Source organism: Schistocerca americana, chromosome 1 (assembly GCF_021461395.2).
Source record: "Schistocerca americana isolate TAMUIC-IGC-003095 chromosome 1, iqSchAmer2.1, whole genome shotgun sequence".
NCBI lineage: Eukaryota > Metazoa > Arthropoda > Insecta > Orthoptera > Acrididae > Schistocerca > Schistocerca americana.
In genome coordinates this window covers 306932728-306953136 of record NC_060119.1, presented here as the reverse complement: position 1 = coordinate 306953136, position 20409 = coordinate 306932728, and the positions used below count along the sequence as shown (strand labels likewise).

Sequence of the window (20409 nt, the reverse complement as noted above, 5' to 3'; positions counted from 1 at the left end):
GACTAAGTTTTTAAGAGTTATCGACAGCTAGCGAAACAAGAGCTTCCTAGTATGAAAATAAACATGAAATTTCTTCTTTTATTTTACTGCAAAGCGACACTATGAGGTTTCTCGTAAGCTATTGAGCTCTGTGATTGCCAATTACTTGTTTAATGAGGCACTCTGTTTCGGAATTCTGCCTCAATAGCTGCTGTGAGATGAGTTTGGCAAATCACACTGTGACAAAGGAAGTACAATTAAACCATTCAACAAGAGAAATGTGGCCGTTACTCACAAACGGTGATGCTTCTTCGATCAGAAAAGGTTAACAACTCACACAAAAATAGATTGCCAATTCCGTTGGAATTTTGGTGGAATCCTCGTAACCCATCGTATTTTTAACACTGAGCGACTGGAATGGAAACTTACCAAAGGATTTTATTCCTTCTCTTGATCTGAGCAGTATTAAAATAATGACGAGCGTTCCTTCAGGCGGAATGACAGGCACATGCCAGATACGTCCTAATATTGTGTCGGACCACCTTTTGCCCGGTATAGTGCAACAACTGGACGTGACATGGACTCAGTATGTCATTCGAAGTAGCCTGCAGAAATATTGCTGTCGAAACATATTCCGCACATGTTCGTTCGAGAACATGTTCAAGCTCTAGATCAGGTCGATAATGGTTTGCATATTTCTCATTACCCGTGCCGAGACAAGGTCCTATTTTAATCATTCCAATGGAGTTATAGCCTATCATCGGCGTGTTCCAACATGTATGACGGTCCCTCAGTTGAGAGACTTTCTTTGCCGGCCGAGATGGCCGAGCGGTTCTAGGCGCTACAGTCTGGAACCGCGCGACCGCTACGGTCGCAGGTTCGAATCCTGCCTCGGGCATGAATGTGTGTCATGTCCTTAGGTTAGTTAGGTTTAAGTAGTTCTGAGTTCTAGGGGACTGATTACCTCAGAAGTTAAGTCCCATAGTGCTCAGAGCCATTTGAACCATTTTCGAGACTTTCTTTCGTCATCGCCTAGTAGCAATGCCTCCGCTGGACCTTGACAGGTGAATTAGCTGACAGCGTCCGACTGTAGTTTCTGCTCACCATAGCGAGGCTACTTTTTGAATTGTATGGCTGTTCACATGTGACATTGATTTTGTTGTTATCCAGCTCTGAAAGCGACTGATACCTTGCGTGATACGGTTAGCTAGCCTGTTTGCTTTCGCTCTAAGACATCTTACTCTACATACTAAAGCTGGCGGTGTTACTCTACTAGTACCAGAAAATGTGGATTACGAGGTAACTAATTAGCATAGATGTTGACAAGTAAGTTTTCTTGGTTAACACTACAGGGTGGTCCATTGATCCTGACTGGGCCAAATATCTCACGAAATAATCGTCAAACGAAAAAACTACAAAGAACGAAACTTGTCTAGTTTGAAGGGGGAAACCAGATGGCGCTATGGTTGGCCCGCTAGATGGCGCTGTCATAGGTCAAACGGATATCAACTGTTTTTTTTTTAACAGGAACCCCCATTTTTTATTACATACTCGTGTTGTACGTAAAGAAATATGAATGTTTTAGTTGGACCACTTTTTGCGCTTTGTGACAGATGGCGCTGTAATAGTCACAAACATATGGCTCACAATTTTAGACCAACAGATGGTAACAGGTAGGTTTATTAAATTAAAATACAGAACGTAGGTACGTGTGAACATTTCATTTCGGTTGTTCCAATGTGATACATGTACCTTTGTGAACTTATCATTTCTGAGAACGCATGCTGTTACAGCGTGGTTACCTGTAAATACCACATTAATGCAATAAATGCTCATAATGATGTCCGTCAACCTCAGTGCATTTGTCAATTCGTGTAACGACATCCCTCCCAACAGCGAGTAGTTCGCTCTTTCGTAATGTTCGCACATGCATTGACAATACGCTGACGCATGTTGTCATGCGTCGTCAGTGGATCTCAATAGCAAATATCCTTCAACTTTCCTCACAGAAAGAAATCCGGGGACGTGAGTTCCGGTTAACGTGCGGGCCATGGTATGGTGCTTCGACGACCAATCCACCTGTCATGAAATTTGCTATTCAATACCGCTTCAACCGCACGCGAGCTATGTGCCGGACATCCATCATGCTGGAAGTACATCGCCATTCTGTCATGCAGTGAAACATCTTGTAGTAACAACGGTAGAGCATTACCGTAGGAAATCAGCATACATTGCACCATTTAGATTGCCAACGATAAAATGGGGGCCAATTATCCATCCTCTCATAACGCCGCACCATACATTAACCCGCCAAGGTCGCTGATGTTCCACTTGTCGCAGCCATCATGTATTTTCCGTTGCCCAGTAGTGCATTTTATGCCGGTTTACGTTACCGCTGTTGGTGAATGACGCTTCGTCGCTAAATAGGACGCGTGCAAAAAATCTGTCATCGTCCCGTAATTTCTCTTGTGCGCAGTGGCAGAACTGTACACGACGTTCAAAGTCGTCGCCATGCAATTCCTGGTGCATAGAAATATGGTACAGATGCAGTTGATGTTGATGTAGCATTCTCAACAGCGACGTTTTTGAGATTCCCGATTCTCGCGCAATTTGTCTGCTACTAATGTGCGGATTAGCCGCGACAGCAGCTAAAACACCTACTTGGGCATCATAATTTGCTGCAGGTCGTGGTTGACGTTTAACATGTGGCTGAACACTTCCTCTTCCCTTAAATAACGTAAATATTCGGCGAACGGTCCGGACACTTGGATGATGTCGTCCAGGATACCGGGCAGCATACATAGCACACGTCCGTTGGGCATTTTGATCACAATAGCCATACATCAATGCGATATCGACCTTTTCCGCAGTTGGTAAACGGTCCATTTTAACACGGGTAATGTATCACGAAGCAAATACCGTCCGCACTGGCGGAATGTTACGTGATACCACGTACTTATACGGTTGGGACTATTACAGCGCCATCTATCACAAAGCGAAAAAAGTGGTCCAACTAAAACATTCATATTTCTTTACGTACTACACGAATATGTAATAAAAAATGGGGGTTCCTATTTTAAAAAACGCAGTTGATATCCGTTGGACCTATGGCAGCGCCATCTAGCGGGCCAACCGTAGCGCCATCTGGTTTCCCCTTCAAGCTAGACGAGTTTCGTTCTTTGTAGTTTTTTCGTTTGATGCTTATTTCGTGAGATATTTGGCCCGGTTACTATCAGTGGACCACCCTGTATAACAGTGTGTGCTGTCCCCCACATATATCGGCCTCGCTGTTGAAATAGATTACCACGATTTGTGGGAAGGTGAGTGGCTTTAATCGAGAGACTAAAATTTCTGTTGGGAGGTCTAAGAACCAGTTACGGTGTGGTTCGTTTCAGTTAAGCTCACTAAACCTATATCAAATGCTGTTCTGATGCGTTCGTATTGAGCATTATATGCTGATGATCTGGCTGCAATGAAACGCATGTACACCTCGTTTCTTGGGAGTTTCTGACGGCCAGTGCTACTGAGTGTGTCCTTCCGAAACTATTTCCTCCTCCATTTTGTTCACTTTGAGTGTCTAAGTAAGATTATGCTGGAGTAGTATTATTTTTTCAATCTTCCTATTAATGTCCTATTGTTTTCGTTGTCCTGTGACGGGGAGTATTCCAAAATCGCATCCGACATCGAGGTGCGTGTAAAAGGAGATATGTCATTGAATTCTTCGCTGCTTAACGAATTGCGCCAGTTTAAACCCGTCAATCTTTCCTAACGTTGTATAGACACCTTAAATTGATTACATGAAATGTATTCACAACAGCGAATATGAACAACCATCAGTTGTACACAAACCAAAAGAAGTTTTGCATCACCTCGGTTCCCAGAACTCCTGAAGATAGGCGTTAACTGTGGATATAGAATCACAGACACAGTCCCTTTGACTGTTCAGAGATGTCACTAAACCCGCCCAAAGATGTTCATGAGGAGCGCCTATTTGACGGAGGGGGTCCGATGGACTATCAGTTCCAGACATTCCACCAGGAAGGAGGTACATGGCCCGTGTTGTCTGTAGTTCAACCAGGCCTAGACGGTCGATACTGCGATTCGATCGCGTCCGCATTGCTACTTTGTGCCAGGTAGGGCTCTCAAGAAGGGAAGTGTCCAGGCATCTCGGAGTGAACCAAAGCGAGGACTACTACTGCAGTGGATGTCCGCTACCTACGGATTATGGCTCGGAGGAACCCTGGCAGCAACGCCACCATACTGAATAATGCTTTTCGTGGCAGCCACAGGACGTTGTGTTACGACTCATACTGTGTGCAATAGGCTGCATGATGCGCAACTTCACTCTCGACGTCCACGGCGAGAACCATCTTTGCAACCACGACACCATGCAGCGCGGTACAGTTGGGCCCAACAAATATGTTGAATGGACCGCTTAGGATTGGCATCACGTTCTCTTCACCTATGAGTGTCGCATATACCTTCAACTAGACAATCTTCGGAGACGTATTTGGAGGCAACCTGATCAGGCTGAACGCCTTACACACACTGTCCAGCGAGTGCAGCAAGGTGGAGGTTCCCTGACGTTTTGTGGTGGCATTATGTGGGGCCGACGTACGCCACTGGTGGTAATGGAAGGCGCCCTAACGGCTGTACGATATGTGAATGCCATCCTCCGACCGACAGTGGAACCATATCGGCAGCATATTGGCTCTGAGCACTACGGTTCAAATGGCTCTGAGCACTATGGGACTTAACTTCTGAGGTCATCAGTCCCCTAGAACTTATAACTACTTAAACCTAACTAACCTAAGGACATCACACACATCCATGCCCAAGGCAGGATTTGAACCTGCGACCGTAGCGGTCGCGTGGTTCCACGCTGTAGCGCCTAGAACCGCTCGGCCACTCCGGCCGGCTACATATTGGCGAGGCATTCGTATTCATGGACGACAATTCGCACCCCCATCGTGCACATCTTGTGAATGACTTCCTTCAGGATAACGACATCGCTCGACTAGAGTGACCAGCATGTTCTCCAGACATGAACCCTATCGAACACACCTGGAATAGATTGAAAAGGGCTGTTTATGGATGACGTGGCCCACCAACCACTCTGAGGGATCTACGCCGAATCGCCGTTGAGGAGTGGGACAATCTGAACCAACATTGACTTGATGAACTTGTGGATAATATGCCACGACGAATACAGGCATGCATAAATGCAAGAGGACGTGCTACTGGGTATTAGAGGTACTGGTGTGTGCAGCAGTCTGGACCACCACCTCTGAAGGTCTAGCTGTATGGTGGTACAACATGCAATGTGTGGTTTCCATGAGCAATAAAAAGGGCGGAAATGATGTTTATGTTGATGTTCCGGAACTCTCGGAACCAAGGTGATGCAAAACTTTTTTTGATATGTGTGTAATGGAATGACGAGAATGAAAATTTGTGCTGGACTAGGACTCGAAGCCGGATTTCCCGTTTATCGCGTGTGGTCGCATTATCATTCGGCTATCTGCACCCGACATGCGTGAATGTCCAAAGGAGCATTGCATCGTTCTTCGGAATAACACAGGCACTGCAATAATGTATTTATCCGCCGACAGCGAGCAAATGACTGTCAAGTAAAATGTCTCGCCTGTACGCTAATATACGCTGTACTTGTGGTATGTTTTGGAAGGCGACTATGAGTTTACGCCCTGATAGCAATCACTTTAACTAGTAAGCTTTCCACTTGTCTATCTGGCCCCTGCGTCTGCTAAATTGATTTTTCCCTTTGAATGTGTTGTGAAACTTATCACATTTATCAGAATCTATATGAGCTTGAATGCTGAAATATCATTAATGAAATTATGGCTCTGTCATTATTTTAGCTAATTGTTGATGGGTGATTACTATACGAGGGTCACACCAAAAGAAATGCACACTATTGTTTTAAAACCATCTTTCATTCCACATGTTTGAAAGTTTTACAGTGTGTAGATACATCCTTTAGGAACAATATTATCATTTATCCACATAATTTCCATCGCTCTCAACTGCCTTACGCCATCTTGGAACCAGAGTCTGTACACCCGCACGGTAAAGTTCTGGACCAACCTGTTGGAGCCACTGTTTGGCAGCGTTCACAAGAGAGTCATCATCTTCAAACCTTGTTCCACGAAGAGAGTCTTTCAGTTTCCCAAAGAGGTGATAGTCACATGGAGCCAGGTCAGGACTGTAAGGCGGGTGTTTCAGTGTTGTCTATCAGAGTTTTGTGATCGTTTCCATGGTTTTTTGACTGACATGTGGTCGTGCATTGTCGTGCAACAGCAAAACATCCTGCATTTGCCGATGTGGTCGAACACGACTCAGTCGAGCTTGAAGTTTCTTCAGTGTCGTCACATATGCATCAGAATTTATGGTGGTTCCACTTGGCATGATGTCCACAAGCAAGAGTCCTTCGGAATCGAAAAACACCGTAGCCATAACTTTTCCAGCAGAAGATGTGGTTATGAATTTTTTTTTTTTTTTTCTTGGGTGAATTTGCATGATGCCACTCCATTGATTGCCTCTTCGTCTCTGGTGAAAAATGCTGGAGTCATGTTTCATCACCTGTCACAATTCTCCCAAGAAATTCATCTCCACCATTCTCGTATTGTTCCAAAAGTTCGCTGCATACCGTTTTTCTTGTTTCTTTGTGAGCCACTGTCAACATCCTGGGAACCCACCTGGCACAAACCTTATTTAACGCCAACACTTTCAGTATTCTGCAAACACTTCCTTCCCCTATCCCAACGTAGCGTGACAATTCGTTCGCTGTGATGCGTCTGTCAGCAGTCACCAATTCGTTAACTTTCTGCACATTGTCTGGAGTATGTGCAGTACGAGGCCTGCCGCTGAGAGGACAACCCTCAATATTGCCGTGCCCGCTTTCATCACGGAACCTGCTTGCCCACCGACTAACTGTACCGCGATCGACAGCAGCATTTCCATACACCTTTTTCAACCTCTTGTGGATGTTTCCCACTGTCTCGTTTTCACACCACAGGAATTCTATGACAGCACGTTGCTTCTGACGAACGTCAAGTGTAGCAGCCATCACGAAGACATGCTGTGGCGGCGCCACTCACGGGAACTGGTTGAACTAAGTTTGAAAACAGGCCGGAAGGATGTATCTACACACTGTAAAACTTTCACACATGCAGAATGAAAACTGTATTTTTCCAAAAATAGTGTGCACTTCTTTTCCAGTGACCCTTGCATAAACACGGAATGATCTTTTATGAAAGTTATGGCACAAGTTTATTGATTAATGTAATAGGCAAACAATACAGCCGGCCGAAGTGGCCGTGCGGTTAAAGGCGCTGCAGTCTGGAACCGCAAGACCGCTACGGTCGCAGGTTCGAATCCTGCCTCGGGCATGGATGTTTGTGATGTCCTTAGGTTAGTTAGGTTTAACTAGTTCTAAGTTCTAGGGGACTAATGACCTCAGCAGTTGAGTCCCATAGTGCTCAGAGCCATTTGAACCATTTTTTGCAAACAATACATGCTAGCGTGATGACAAATAAAACACGAACTGTTGGCAATACAAAGAGACGCAACAAAAGTTAACACTCCACTGGTTGGCAAAGACTAAGATTTGTCTGATTGAACTATTTACTCTGGCTCAAAATATGGATAGCGCAATCTGAAATTATCTGGCACCGAATAGATTTTGATGGATTTATTCTACACTGAAGTTACACTACGTTGGTGTAGCTGAAAACAAGAGGCAAGACTGTGATTCTGTGTGCCCTAACAAGCCGGAGCAGCAATACTACACCCCTTTCTCGATGTGTATCGCTGCCTCAAGTGATGGTCGGGATTCAAGCGCCTGCAGAGTAGCGATGTGCACAGCGCCTGCAGTTCACTATCGCGGGTACGAAACATGCGAAGTCGTGGCTGGCGATCTGTCATACGGCTCACAGTTACTCTCTAAAGGAGCCCTGAAATTTCGGCAGATTCCAGCATATGAGTCTCCCGTTCGCCGATCTTACCCTGGACCGATTTGACTCACTTACACGGCAGTGCGCACAAAAAGATGAAACATCAAGGTGGCAGACGGCACAGCGAGTTGTCCTACATGACTGAGCTCTAAACTGTCGGTACAGCGAAGCTCTCACCATAGCTCTCCAGTCAAGACCAGTGCTAGTTGGAAGTCACGCTAGGGGCAAGTGTCTCAAGTGCAACCCACTCGTAACAAAGGTCATGACCAGAATCCTCTTCAGACCATAATCTGAATCAGAAGACCTCTCCAGACTGGAGTCTGAATCGAAGGACTCTCCAGATCGGAATCTGAATCGGGAGACCCAGTTTTGTAAACACCTCAAAAGCACTCATGCAACAGACCCGACAAGGGATCTGTGCGAATCACAGGACTCCACGAGCTCCAAGTCTCCCCTCTAACGCGTCTGCTCTAGCGTCGGCCAATCCTAATCAAAGTTTTAAATGTTCTTCTCTTTTCTGGAGATTGGACTGGACTGGACTGGACTGATTTGGCGGAAGAGACCAAACAGCGATGTCACCGGTCTCATTGGATTAGGGAAGGATGGGGAAGGAAGTCGGCCGTGCCCTGTCAAAGGAACCATCCCGGCATTTGCCTGAAGCGATTTAGGCAAATCACGGAAAACCTAAATCAGGACGGCCAGACTCGTTTTCTGGAGAAGCAGCCAACCCCTGACTCGCAAATTCTCGCGCAGAGCGAGAAGACGCTGTGCTCCCAACTTGTTTTTCCCACAGCCGCTTTAGGCAGCGTGTTTTGAGTTTCTGTATAGCTCTAAAGAGAACACCACACTTACAATGGAGATCATTATCTGGACAGCCCAAACATCACAGTGTGTCCGACCAGGGGCCCCAGCTAAACTAAGAAAAGTGCTTTTGTGTCCCAACACAGATCATTTCAGAGCCACCATAAATGTTGCGTTCTTTCTAATATTGCTTTGATGGCCTGAGGCTTCCCAAAAAACTTTGCAGGCAGAGAGACGACACCACCAGACAGCTCCCTCGATAGCGTCTGGTCCACAGAGAACATGGAAACCCACGAATTTTTATGGCCGCCGTATCTGTTCACAAAGGGCGTTTGCGACAATGTTGAAACGTTCTGGCCGGGCGACCCAGATTTCCTTCGCTTTCCTGTTCCTGCCGTGTGTAGACGCGACTAACAGGTAGGTCCGGGTTGGCAGTTTTTCCGCCTCTTCGGCCGAAAGCATTGATTGCACACTGGTGCGAGAAATTCTTGGGACCAGCATTCTGTCCCCGGTAAATGCTTCAAGATATTCCTTTCCCTGATAGCTGTGCATATCTTCCAAGTTCCAAAAGTCCACTGCAAGATTTACTGTCAAATGACCGAACTGCCTGCTTGTTCTCAACTCCAGAAAAATACTATTCGAAGGAGTGCGACCATAAAGATCCTGCATGCATAAACAACGTAAATGCTCCAATCAGTGCCTGCTCATGCTGTGGATGTAAAATCGACATTAAAGAGTAGCCTTAAATACGGAGAATAGTGAGAGAGTGACTCGTCCTCTCTCAGTTTTGGATGGTGCTGCCGACGGTCGAATGTTGCTGCCAGCTATTGAATGTGGTTTTGTGATATCACTGATCTGTGTGTGTGTGTGTGTGTGTGTGTGTGTGTGTGTGTGCGTGCGTGCGTGCGTGTGTGTGTGTAGGCCTACCTGTATGTGTGCTTGAACTGGTATTCGTTTTGGTGTGATTAGATGATTTTTTTTCTCTTACAACACCATATTGCCAGGCACCCTGAGTGCTATGCTCCTCTGGAACTTAATACCGAGTTTGGCTGAACTATCTTATCAGACTCGTAACACAGCCCTGATTTAGCGCTTGTAGACGTTCGTCGCTTTGTGACTATGAAAGATGGTCTACATGCCAAATACCTTCTAGAATCAGAAGCTGTCTCCAAAGCTGTAGTCTCAGATGGTTCAGATTTTTACGAGCGTGGCGTGGCTATCCTTGTTCATCGTGGGTAAAAACGCGTAACGGATGGTGACGGTTACGTAGGAAAATGATAGATAAAATAATGGCTATCGTATAAGTGTACCAGGAGAAGACGTAACTGGTTTTGGGCTTGTTATCCGACGTTGAAGCTTTGGCCTGAAGTAGCAACGTTGGCCCACTTACCACAGCAACAATGAAACGGTTGATATTTGCAGCTGGGACTTCGCTACTGAGTTGCACATGCGCACAGGGCACTTCCCTCATAAGACCGCGCTGAGAGGAATTGCACTGCAGCCGAGCGGCGCGGCGCGACTCGACCAAAGATTGTTTATAACTTAACCGTATAAAACAGAACGCACTGCGCGGCAGTGGAATTGTACGGCGCAGCTGTTCAGATCATAACTCTTTTGAAGTGCGAAACGAAAGTTTGTTTAAAATGGTGTTAGACGAGGAAAAGTTAATCGTATGTATAAGAGAACAGCCAGAGTTATTTGACCTTCAAAATGAACTTTATATGAATAGTGCCAGAAAAAGCAACATTTGGAAATAAATTTCCACGGGACGGGGAGTTAACATAGCCTACAAATACCCACAAATTACCTCTTAGTCTTTATTTTGTATGAACTACATATTTACTATTACAATTTTTTACTACTTATTTTCTCTTCTGCAACATCCGCTGTTTACCATGTCGTTTCGCCAGACAAAACTACCTTCCAGGAAGTTAAAATAATCTTTAAGTCTAGGCCTATCCCATATCTGGTTAGCATTATTTACAAAATTGTCTCCTAAGTGAAGAACGTGTCTGAATTGTATCTGTTCAGTCTCCTCGTTGTCAAACAACACTGTATCTGGTCTGATTGTGAGAAAATTGTGCAAGAAACAAGTGGCAAGAATGACGTTCTGTACTTGTTGCGGATTGAGACACATCTAGAGATAGTAAATCCTAAATTTTTGGCACAAAGTTCCAAAAGCTTTTTCTGTAACTCAACGGGCCCTGTTGTGACTGTAACTGTATACTGTTTTCGATTGGGCATCTAACTGTGTACGAGGATAACGTCCCATCAAATTGGTTTTTAAAGAAAAAGCTTCGTCTCTAACATTCACGTGAGGCAGTCGAAATCTCGTTCCTGGTAATTCTTTTAGGCCTGGTGTATTCAAGGCATTTGTTTCCAGTTCTGTTGCTAAATCTGACAGTTAAAAATTCCCCGCATCGCTACTCTTTGCAAGGTCAAGGTCTTCTTTCTCACATTAGAGAGAAATTATTATAATATCCAGGTTACCGTCGTCAATTTTGCTCGGAGGTTGCCGAATGCCCTACATACAAAATTTGTTACACATTGTCGCGCCGCTGCGCTTCAAATGCGATGTACTAAACTGAGCCGCGTCGTACCACGCAGCTCTGCTGCAATTCAGCTCCCCTCAATGTGTCCTTAGCTTCACTATCTTACGGTGCCCCTCACCCCTCTGGCAGCCCATATTGCTCAACGCGGCCACAGTAGATGCAACGACGCCACAGGCAGGCGACAGGCGTAATTATCCCATTTCTGAGATCGACAAGTTCTACAGGGTATTAACGTAAGAGCGTACAAAAATGTAACAGGGCATAGAGAATCTGAGGTAGGGAACCTAGGCTCGGAGAAGCCACCTTAAGGAGATATGGAAATAAACTTGTCTCCTGCTTTGTCTAGCATTGCTGTTCTCAGATTACTTACAACGAACTTGCATACAAGTTTACATGTACTGTGCTGTTTATTTACATGTACATTCCTTATTTCCTGCAAGGAAACAAGGAGGTTGAGCCTGATTACTGGGAAGTCGTGATGCAGGTTTGTGTGTGTATTGTGTACCAAACCGGGGACCTAGAAACGACGGAGAGGCTTCGTCCCGCCGTAGCTCTCAGTGATTCACAACCCCACAGCAGGCCACAGCAGTCCACCCACCCCTCCGCCGCCCCACACAGAATCCAGGTTTATTGTGCGGCTTGACCCCCAGTCGAACCCCTCCGGGAACGTCTCATACCACACGAGTGTAACTCCAAATGTCTGCGTGGTAGAGTAATTATGGTGTACGCGTACATGAAGACAGTGTTTGTGCAGCAATCGGCGACATTGTGTAGCTGAAGCGGAATAAGGGGAACCAGGCCGCATTCGCCGAGGTAGATGGAAAAACCCCTTAAAAACCATCCACAGAATGGTCGGCACACCAGGCGGATTCGTGCCGGAAACCGGGCCTTCCCGCTCGGGAAGCAGCGAGTCAGACCGAGCGGCTAGCCGGGCGGGCTGATGCGGGTTTTGTTTACTTCTTCACAAGGTGGCTCTGTTGTATCGTATTTATGTTGTCCCGTTGGCTGTTCGTGACAGGATGTGGATATAACATAATGGTGCACCGCATCGCTTCATTGTGAATGTCTGCAGCGCTGTCAATGCTATATTTCCTCACGCTGGATTTGAAAGGGAGTTCCTATTCCATGGCCTGCGAGGACATCTGACCTGAATCCCCTTGATTACTTCCTACGGGGATATCTAAAGCCATTTGTGCATGACATCCCAGTGGATACAGAGATGGAATTAGTTGCCACAATTGTAGCTGCCTGTGATGTGATTCGAAACACAGCAGGGATATTTGCCAGGTTGCGTCAGACTTTTGTTCTCCGATGTCTTGCTTACGCTGAGTTTGATTGCCGTCAAAATGGTTCAAATGGCTCTGAGCACTATGGGACTTAACTGCTGAGGTCATCAGTCCCCTAGAACTACTTCAACCTAACCAACCTAAGGACATCACACATACCCACGCCAGAGGCAGGATTCGAACCTGCGACCGTAGCGGTCACGCGGTTCCAGACTGTAGCGCCTAGAACTGCTTGGCCACTCCGGCCGGCGATTGCCGTCACTTTCAGCACTTTTGTAAGGTAGAGTACAAATAGTATAGCCGCGTGGGATTAGCCGAGCGGTCTAAGGCACTGCAGTCATGGACTGTGCGGCTGGTCCTGGCGGAGGTTCGACTTCTCCCACGGGCATGGGTGTGTGTGTTTGTTCTTAGGATAATAGTAGTGTGTAAGCTTAGCGACTGATGACCTTAGTAGTTACGTCTTATAAGAGTTCACACACATTTTTGAACAAATATTATAGAGTACAAATAGTACGTTCATTGTATCAGTGATGGTATTTGCCGTCAACTGTAAGTAACGTAAATAATAAAAGTACGCAGTAATGTGATTTTATTCCTATTGTCTCCTTGAGCTGGCTTCTCTGAACCCAGTTTCCCCACCTCAAATTGTTCAGTGGAGCATCCTCTATGTCCTGTTAAATTTTTGCAAACTCTTAGGAAAGACCTTGTATATTTGCCCAAAACATGGCTGGCGTGTACTGCTCGCCAAGCTGCAGGGCACGACGTGAGCAGCGGCCGGCGGTGCAGGTGATGTCGATCCTGGTGCACGGCGACGCGGCGCTGGCGGGGCAGGGCGTGGCGTACGAGTGCGCGCAGCTGTCGCGGCTGCCGGCGTACGGCGTGGGCGGCACGGTGCATGTGGTGCTCAACAACCAGGCGGGCTTCACGGCGGAGCCCGCCGCGTCGCGCTCGTCGCGCTACTGCACCGACGTGTTCCGCGTGACGGGCGCGCCCGTGCTGCACGTCAACGCCGACAGCCCGGACGCCGTGGTGCGCTGCTGCCGCATCGCCGCCGCCTTCCGGCACAAGTTCGCCAGGGACATCGTCGTCGACGTCGTCTCGTACCGCCGCCACGGACACTCCGAGCACGACGACCCGTCCGTCACGCAGCCGCACAGGTGCGCCGTCAGGAAACCGCTGTGCGACTTGAGAGGTTGTAACAGGACGCTTCAGCAGATGAAAATGTCTCAGGTTTCAAGTCAGGTGGTAATGTTGAGATATCGCGACGTTGCGTGCGCAAATTCAAGAGACCCACTAGATACAGCTAGTGTTAGTTGTTCTCAAAGCGCAGATGATAGCGCGCGAGACTACTCACCCTTTGGCCCGCGTTGGATCCTTATTACTGTTCAGTGCCCAATTTAAGTATCTCTCTCTTGTTCGGTCTTAGGGAATCAAACGAAGAACGCGTTTTATACGTCATCTCTGGCGGGCCTTATGAAATTGCGTGCTCAACAGCCCGATTGGCTAACTTGAATGCTAATTAACTCGAAGAAGGCGCAACGTATAGAATTTTTTTCTTAACAACTGATTCTTAACACAACTTATTCCTCCAACACCCTTACAAGCTTTTCAGGTTGTTTCTGACCACTGTGTATATTACTCCTTAAATTTGTCAGGCGAATTTTCTCTGGTGTTTTGACAGATACTTGTAGTTTTATTTCCACGACGTGTAGCTAGGGTCAGCCCAAACACATCACGTCTTTCATGTGACGCCTGTTGTCGACGGAAACTGTCGGTATGTTTCCCGTTACAAACAATTTTATTTTTAAAGCGGGATTTCAGGCGTCCTTTCGATAGAACGGTCCCAGATTAGTCTAGTATGATAATTGTTTCATCGATATGTACTTAACAGGGACAGCATAACACGTGGCATACATAAACAATACTCCAGCACTGCCAGCACAGCCCAGGTCCGCTCTGGCCTCTACCGCCACGCGGTAGCGCTGCTCAGTCACTGCCGGAGTACTGTTTATGCCTCGTGTCTTACTGTTCTTGTAAATACACATCTAGAAAACAAACATCGCACTAGACCTATCTGAGTCCGTTCTTTCGAAACCCCTCTCTAATAAACCATATTGTTTGTAACGGAAAATACACCGACGGTTTACGTCGAAACTGGGCGTCGCATGAGAGACGTGATGTGCAGTATTTCTTTGGGTTGACTCAGTGGCGGATACAGAGAAACCTCAATTAGGGAGCGCTAAAGATATCCTGAGCTATCTTTACTTTTACCGTAATAAAAAGTAATCATGTCACATGCAAAGTTTAAGTAAGTTTTATTTAAACTGAATACACACATACATAAGACAATGCCATCTTATGATATAAAAAAGTTACAACTATGGCTAGCTACATATTCGGCGAATAATCCGTATTTATAACGCTAAGTATCGAAGGTTCCCTGTACAAAAAAACAGTAGAATATTCGCGACTTTTCTCTAACAAATGCCAGACAGAATAACGTATCGAGATCACTAGAATGGCCGCGCCTTTTCTCGTAGGTATGTGTTAGCTATCTATGTGCCAGACAAAAACGTATAAAATACGATGACATGGACGCCCGTGTTACATAGGAAAGTACAACTACTCAATAACTAGATTTTGTCGAGTCGACTGACGAAAAAAAAACGAATAGCGTCCGTGAAGGCTGGCGAAGGCTGGCGAAGGCGGCGCGGCTGGCAACCCGGGCGGCCCCGCAAGGGGTGCGTGGGTGGGGGAGGGGGGCGCCCCGTTCATCCCCCCATATGTATCCGACACTGGCTTGACTCGAAATACACTTTACAGAAATTAAATTGCAAATATTTGCCGAAACATCGGCGAAAATGCACCTTTCAGGCAAGACGCCGGTATGTTTGGGCGCTACTCGACCACGCGATGTACAGTAAAGGGTATATTAACAGTATCATTTTAGATTTTGTGTCCATATTAGCTTCAGTCTCTCACAATAGAATGTCTTCACCCGTCAGGCAAAGCTGTTCCGGGCTTCTTGCGTTTTTTTCTGCCAGGGAAACTGTCTAGTGCTGAATTTCGTACCTATAAATTTTCAACGTTGTATTTATATCTTCATCTTGTCGCGGGGATCACGCAGCTGCAACCTCACCTCACATCTCTGTCGCCAAACGCCACGATCGTGCCATTCTTCCTCATCCTCTACTCTCTTCGCTTTTGGGATACCCCTTACTCATCCTTTCCGCAGTCTTCCTCTTATTCTTCTTCCAGAAGGTTGCCATGAAAATGCACTCTTTGGCCATCTGTCTTCATCCATTCCTTTGACATGTCCTAATCATCCAAGGTTCCTTTTCTCTGTTTCATACGTAAAACTGTATTGGGTCTGCGTCATTTCTTCATTTCTCTTATTTCCTCATTTCTTATGCGCTCAGTCGGAAAATTCCATATGCTATTCGCAAGTGGTCCATTTCTAAACCTCTTAAGTCTCTTTTCATTTCTTTCTGTGAGCTTCAACACTAACTCCAATAACCTGTTATTGGTTCCATGATGTGTTTATGCAGACTTGATGACTGGGTGTTGTGTGGTGTCCTTAGGTTAGTTAGGTTTAAGTAGTTCTAAGTTCTAGGGGACTGATGACCATGGCTGTTAAGTCCCATAGTGCTCAGAGCCATTTGAACCATTTTGCAGGCATATTTTAACCCTTGAAATCATTTTTGAGGACCAAAATAAAGGATTAAATTTTGGGATAGCCACTCTCTCCTGTCTGATACGATGTTGGATATCTCTGTCACGTATTCCATCACGTTGCAGGATACTACCCAGATACTTACACTCGTTACACAATTTAATTTGACTTCCGCGAATGTCCAAATTATTTCCCTTCGTTCCGCAAAATACATGTTCCGTCTTTCCATAATTAATTTTTAAGGCCAACTTTTTATATTCTTCCAATAACGTGATAAGCATAAGATGTATCATATATCATCTTGATAGTTTGCTGCAAGAACCTGAACATCAGCCCTGTGCGACTCCTGCTTCCTATAGCTATTCTTTACTGCACAGATCCATTTTATTGCTTCAGTTTTACCTGTACTGCGACGTTTGCAGAATCTCACAACCTGCCTAATTAATATCGTTAGTTCCATTCTTTTGTATGGACATTAAATTTTATCCCGTGGTTTCTTATACCTGTATAAAAGTTGGTATGTTTTTCAGTTCCTTTATTTGCCCTTGGTCTGTATGTTCATTCTCCAGTATAAATTCTTCCAAAAATTTTCGTGCTTACTTTTCGTTCTCTCTTTTGGATCGCTTCTAGGTCTCTGTTTCTGTTTGAAATTAGTATTTCAGCCACATAAAAACACTATAGTTTCGACGACTGTGTTGTAATGTCTCAGTTCTGTACTCTCTCTCTCTCTCTCTCTCTCTCTCTCTCTATCTCTCTCTCTGACAGACACACACACGTACACACGAAGTGTTTCAAAGAGTTTATGACAAATGTTTAAGGACGACAGATCGCGTTATGGGGAACAACTTTGAGACGAAATGTTCGCTGGCACTTCCCAGTGACGCTACGTGGCCTTTAGTATTCGTCATCCCGGGGACGACAATATGTCACCTAATCAGCATAGCTTTCTAACCAGACATGCAGCATATTACCTACCTCAGAATACTGACAGAGTGATTTTCAACATGAAAACCGTAAGACTGTGTCTTTCTTTGTAAACGGAGAAAGATATTTCAGAAACGAATTAGGAGCTCCTATTTTGCTCGGCCTACTGCCTTTCACGTACAGTAGATGACTGACTGAATGATACACAACGCACAGTGCATACGAAAGTCGTGGTGTGCCTACGCCCTGTCGCATTTCAGGGAGTAACCAGTTTTAAACGATGCCTAGCATCGTCGCGAAGCGTCAGCAAACATTCTGTCTCTAACAAAAGTTTTTCTCCAAGATGTGATCTATCACCCCTAGACGTTTGTCGCAAAGACATTTAAACAGCCTTTGTGTGTGTGTGTGTGTGTGTGTGTGTGTGTGTGTGTGTGTGTTCTTTTCCCTTAACAGAAAAGCGAGCTGTTTCAGGGTACGTATTCCACCCTTTGCAATGAATAGATTTTCATCTTGAGATTCGTCATTTGTATGAGGAGGTTTTGGAGTTTTATACGTACTTAAATGTTTAGATTCGAGAGAGCACTTATGCAATGTTAGGGGATGTGCGTAGAGGGGTTACAGCGTTAAGATATAAGTAAAAGGTCGGAATTACAATATTAATATATTAATAACGTCAAATTACAGTGTTATGAAAATTAATATACAACTACTAATAAAAATAAATGGGTTATAGATAACTGGGGCACCATTGGAGGCTAGCGATGTGGAAAGGTGTAACGACACACGCTGTACCATTCTCCTACCTTCCAGCGGGTTATGATGCGTGCTTGGACAGTTTACTAGTTAGAGCACTTGTCCACAAAAGGCAAAGATCTCAGTTATGAGTCCCCATGTACCAGGAAATTTCAGATCAGCGCACACTTCGCTGCAAAGTGGATTGTTGGAGGTGTAAAAAATTTTACATACCTCGAATATGTATGCGTAGGGTGGTCACCCCCTCCACCTGGCTGCAGGCGCCCGGATCTTGCGTAGGCAGTGACCGAGGACGTGTTGGTGGTGTACCATGGGGGTGGATGTGGAATGGGGGCCAGTGTCCAATCTCTGCGTGGACATTCTCGATCCACCTCGTACACTGTCAACTGCTGGCCCACCTGTCGCACGAGACTATACCGCTCACAGACAGATGCAGGGGGCAGCTACCCAAAGTGTACAGATATTGGGTCCTCTGCAATGTCTCGACACAGGGTGGTCTAAGAGACATAGCCAGCGCTCAGCAACAATAGCGACTTCTCCATTACCATCGACGCCTTGCACCCTTACATGAACTGCGCTATTAGCAGCATCCGACAGCACCCGAACTACCTGTCTAAATTGTCACAGAAGTTATTTTCTTGGCTTGCTGTGCAACTTTACCCCCTCTGTTCTAAACCACTATCCTTCAAAAGATTCTGTCTACCTTTTCGCATATGGAACCATGTTAACGGGTGATGGCAGCAAGATGTATGGACAACACCGCAGACCTTCATACTGTGAATCTATGATAGCAGACAACCGTTTTGAAGAGATGGCGGTAGAGCTTTCTGTGATGATCACTGTGCAAGCGCCAAGTCGTCTGCACGTGGTCCACCGTTCAGGAAGCTGCCTGCTACTAATGTAAACGAAGTCTTTGGCAGATGAGTGGATGGGACTGCAGTAATCTCCACCTCGAAGTCAACACCTGATGGAGACAACAGTGGTTGATATCACATATATACCTCGATACGATCGTGTACAAAGAATGTCGACGAGTATCTGAGAATATCTGAGTACATATGTGCATGAGTGTCTGGTTTGACAAGGTATTTATGACAATCTGCTTGCCAGTACTTCTCCAACAAGAGCACTTCACCTCCCCACCTGAGAAGAGGCAACAGGCCAAAAGCAGCTGGTTGTCGCCACTGGATGGCGATGACTTCATTTTTTCTGTTCTACTCTTCTTGTTTATTCAGCTCCTGAAGGATCCTAGCCGGAGTTGTAGTATTACCCAATTTCCCTCTTCAGACGCATTGGCTAGCTTCCTGAATAAGCGCTCTTACCCCTTGAATTCATCTTCTTACTTCATAGTGCATTGAGCGAGGTGGCACAGTGGTTAGCACGCTGGACTCTCATTCGGGAGGACGACGGTTCAAAAATGCCGGGATGGTTCCTCTGAAAGGCACGGGCGACTTCTTTCCCGATCCTTCCCTAATCCGATGGGACCGATGACCTCGCCGTTATGTCCCCTCCCCCAAAACCAGCCAACCAACAAGTGCGTGGTTACCACAATGACAGCGCCTCTCTCACTATGACTTCATTTTGCTGCATTGGCGCCAGGTGCTCCAGAACAGATCATGTTGCAGTAGTGTCATCTTATTTCGTCTGTGTCAAATGAGCTCATCAGTTCACTTTTCTGGTGCGTTATAGTATGAGCAACCTGAAAATAAATGATTAAACTAATAGAAATCCTAGCCGGCCATACAATTCGAACGACATGAGAAGTGATTATGATCGAACTAATGACTGAGCTGAAGGTACAAGATCATTTCTCTTATTCTTGCCGTACAAGGCATTAATGCATGATCACATGGTTACTCAGTACCACTGTCATGGAAAGAATACTTCATTTAATTACAGGAACGAAGTATAAATAAAGATTTGACATTTTCTTTTGACTTGTGATTACTAGTTCCCAATGAATGCAAACGTTTTTACATACAACATCGATATTAACAGTACATGAATCACGTGATACACACAGCACTATCACACACGTACCTACTCTTCTGGATAGTTGCTAGAATGAAATACCATCTTGCTAAACATATTAACGAACAAATACAGCATGTAAAGCTGCCCCATGTTAATCGTAAGCGCGAATACAACTGTGCTGTTCATTCTGTTGTAGTAACCATGGAATATTACCTTTCCAATATGGCTCACCAGATCGTATATAAAGAAAGAAATAATATTGTAGTTCAGAGAAGACACACGGAGAAATATTTAGTAGGATTCTCGGTATCATTTCATGAATGCTAACCACAAGCTGCCTTCAGCTAACGCTTTTTCAGTATAATTCAAGGCAGCCACGCTCAAAAACACACTTGCAAAAACACGTCTTCACTTCAGAACAGCTCAAATGCAATAGAAAAAAAGAAGGCTTTGTTCTACTCCAGACTTACAAGCCGTGTGAAGCATCTCAGCGTCCT

The 20409-nt window shown here is 45.5% G+C and overlaps 1 protein-coding gene across 1 annotated transcript in view; it reads left to right on the top strand.

Moving 5' to 3' along the window:
• Nucleotides 1-20409, top strand: part of LOC124545457 (2-oxoglutarate dehydrogenase, mitochondrial-like) — a 162509-nt gene that overhangs the window by 44673 nt on the left and 97427 nt on the right. Inside the window, exon 7 of the mRNA XM_047124423.1 lies at nt 13375-13745. Coding sequence (XP_046980379.1) covers nt 13375-13745 — 371 coding nt within the window. The remainder of the gene's footprint in view (nt 1-13374; nt 13746-20409) is intronic.